The sequence below is a fragment of the Myotis davidii genome, unplaced genomic scaffold (genome assembly GCF_000327345.1).
Source record: "Myotis davidii unplaced genomic scaffold, ASM32734v1 scaffold1915, whole genome shotgun sequence".
Lineage (NCBI taxonomy): Eukaryota > Metazoa > Chordata > Mammalia > Chiroptera > Vespertilionidae > Myotis > Myotis davidii.
In genome coordinates this window covers 304,433-305,058 of record NW_006286237.1, presented here as the reverse complement: position 1 = coordinate 305,058, position 626 = coordinate 304,433, and the positions used below count along the sequence as shown (strand labels likewise).

The window sequence follows — 626 nt, the reverse complement described above, 5'->3', positions numbered from 1 at the left end:
GGCCCGTGTTCCTCACGGCCAGCTTGGCCTTGTCCGGTGCCTTGCCTTCCGGTTTGCCTGGGAGAGGCAGGAGGGGAGGGGAGAGTAGGTGGGATCGTCAACAACACAAACATGCTTTTTCTAAAAAAAAAAAAAACCTAAATCCATTTTTATTGATGTCAGAGAGGAAGGGGGAGGGAGAGAGAGAGAAACATCCATGAGGAGAGAGAATCGTGGATCGGCTGCCTCCTGCACGCCCCGCACTGGGGATGGAGCCTGCCACCCGGGCCTGTGCCCCGACCGGGAATCGAACTCAAGACCCTTCAGTCCGCAGACCGACGATGCTCTATCCACTGAGCAACACCGGCCAGGGCTTCTTTCCCTTTTTAAAGGAACATCCCCGCTCTATTATTATCATGTATTTATTTTAATTCTCACCCAAGGAGTGAGGAAGAGCATTTTTCCCATTGATGTTTTAGAGGGAGAGAAACGGAGAGGGAGAGACCGAGAGAGAGAGAGAGAGAGACACAGACACGAGAGAGACATCGACTGGTCGTCTCCCGCTCACACCCTGACCAGGGCTGGGCCTGAACCTGCGACCGAGCCCTGTGCCCTGGACCGGGACCTGAACCCACATCCCGGGGGCC

General features: G+C 55.3%; 1 protein-coding gene across 1 annotated transcript in view; it reads right to left on the bottom strand.

Moving 5' to 3' along the window:
- The window catches only part of NAV1 (neuron navigator 1), a 95,353-nt gene that overhangs the window by 36,530 nt on the left and 58,197 nt on the right, over positions 1-626 (bottom strand). Inside the window, exon 5 of the mRNA XM_015559875.1 lies at positions 17-57. Coding sequence (XP_015415361.1) covers positions 17-57 — 41 coding nt within the window. The remainder of the gene's footprint in view (positions 1-16; positions 58-626) is intronic.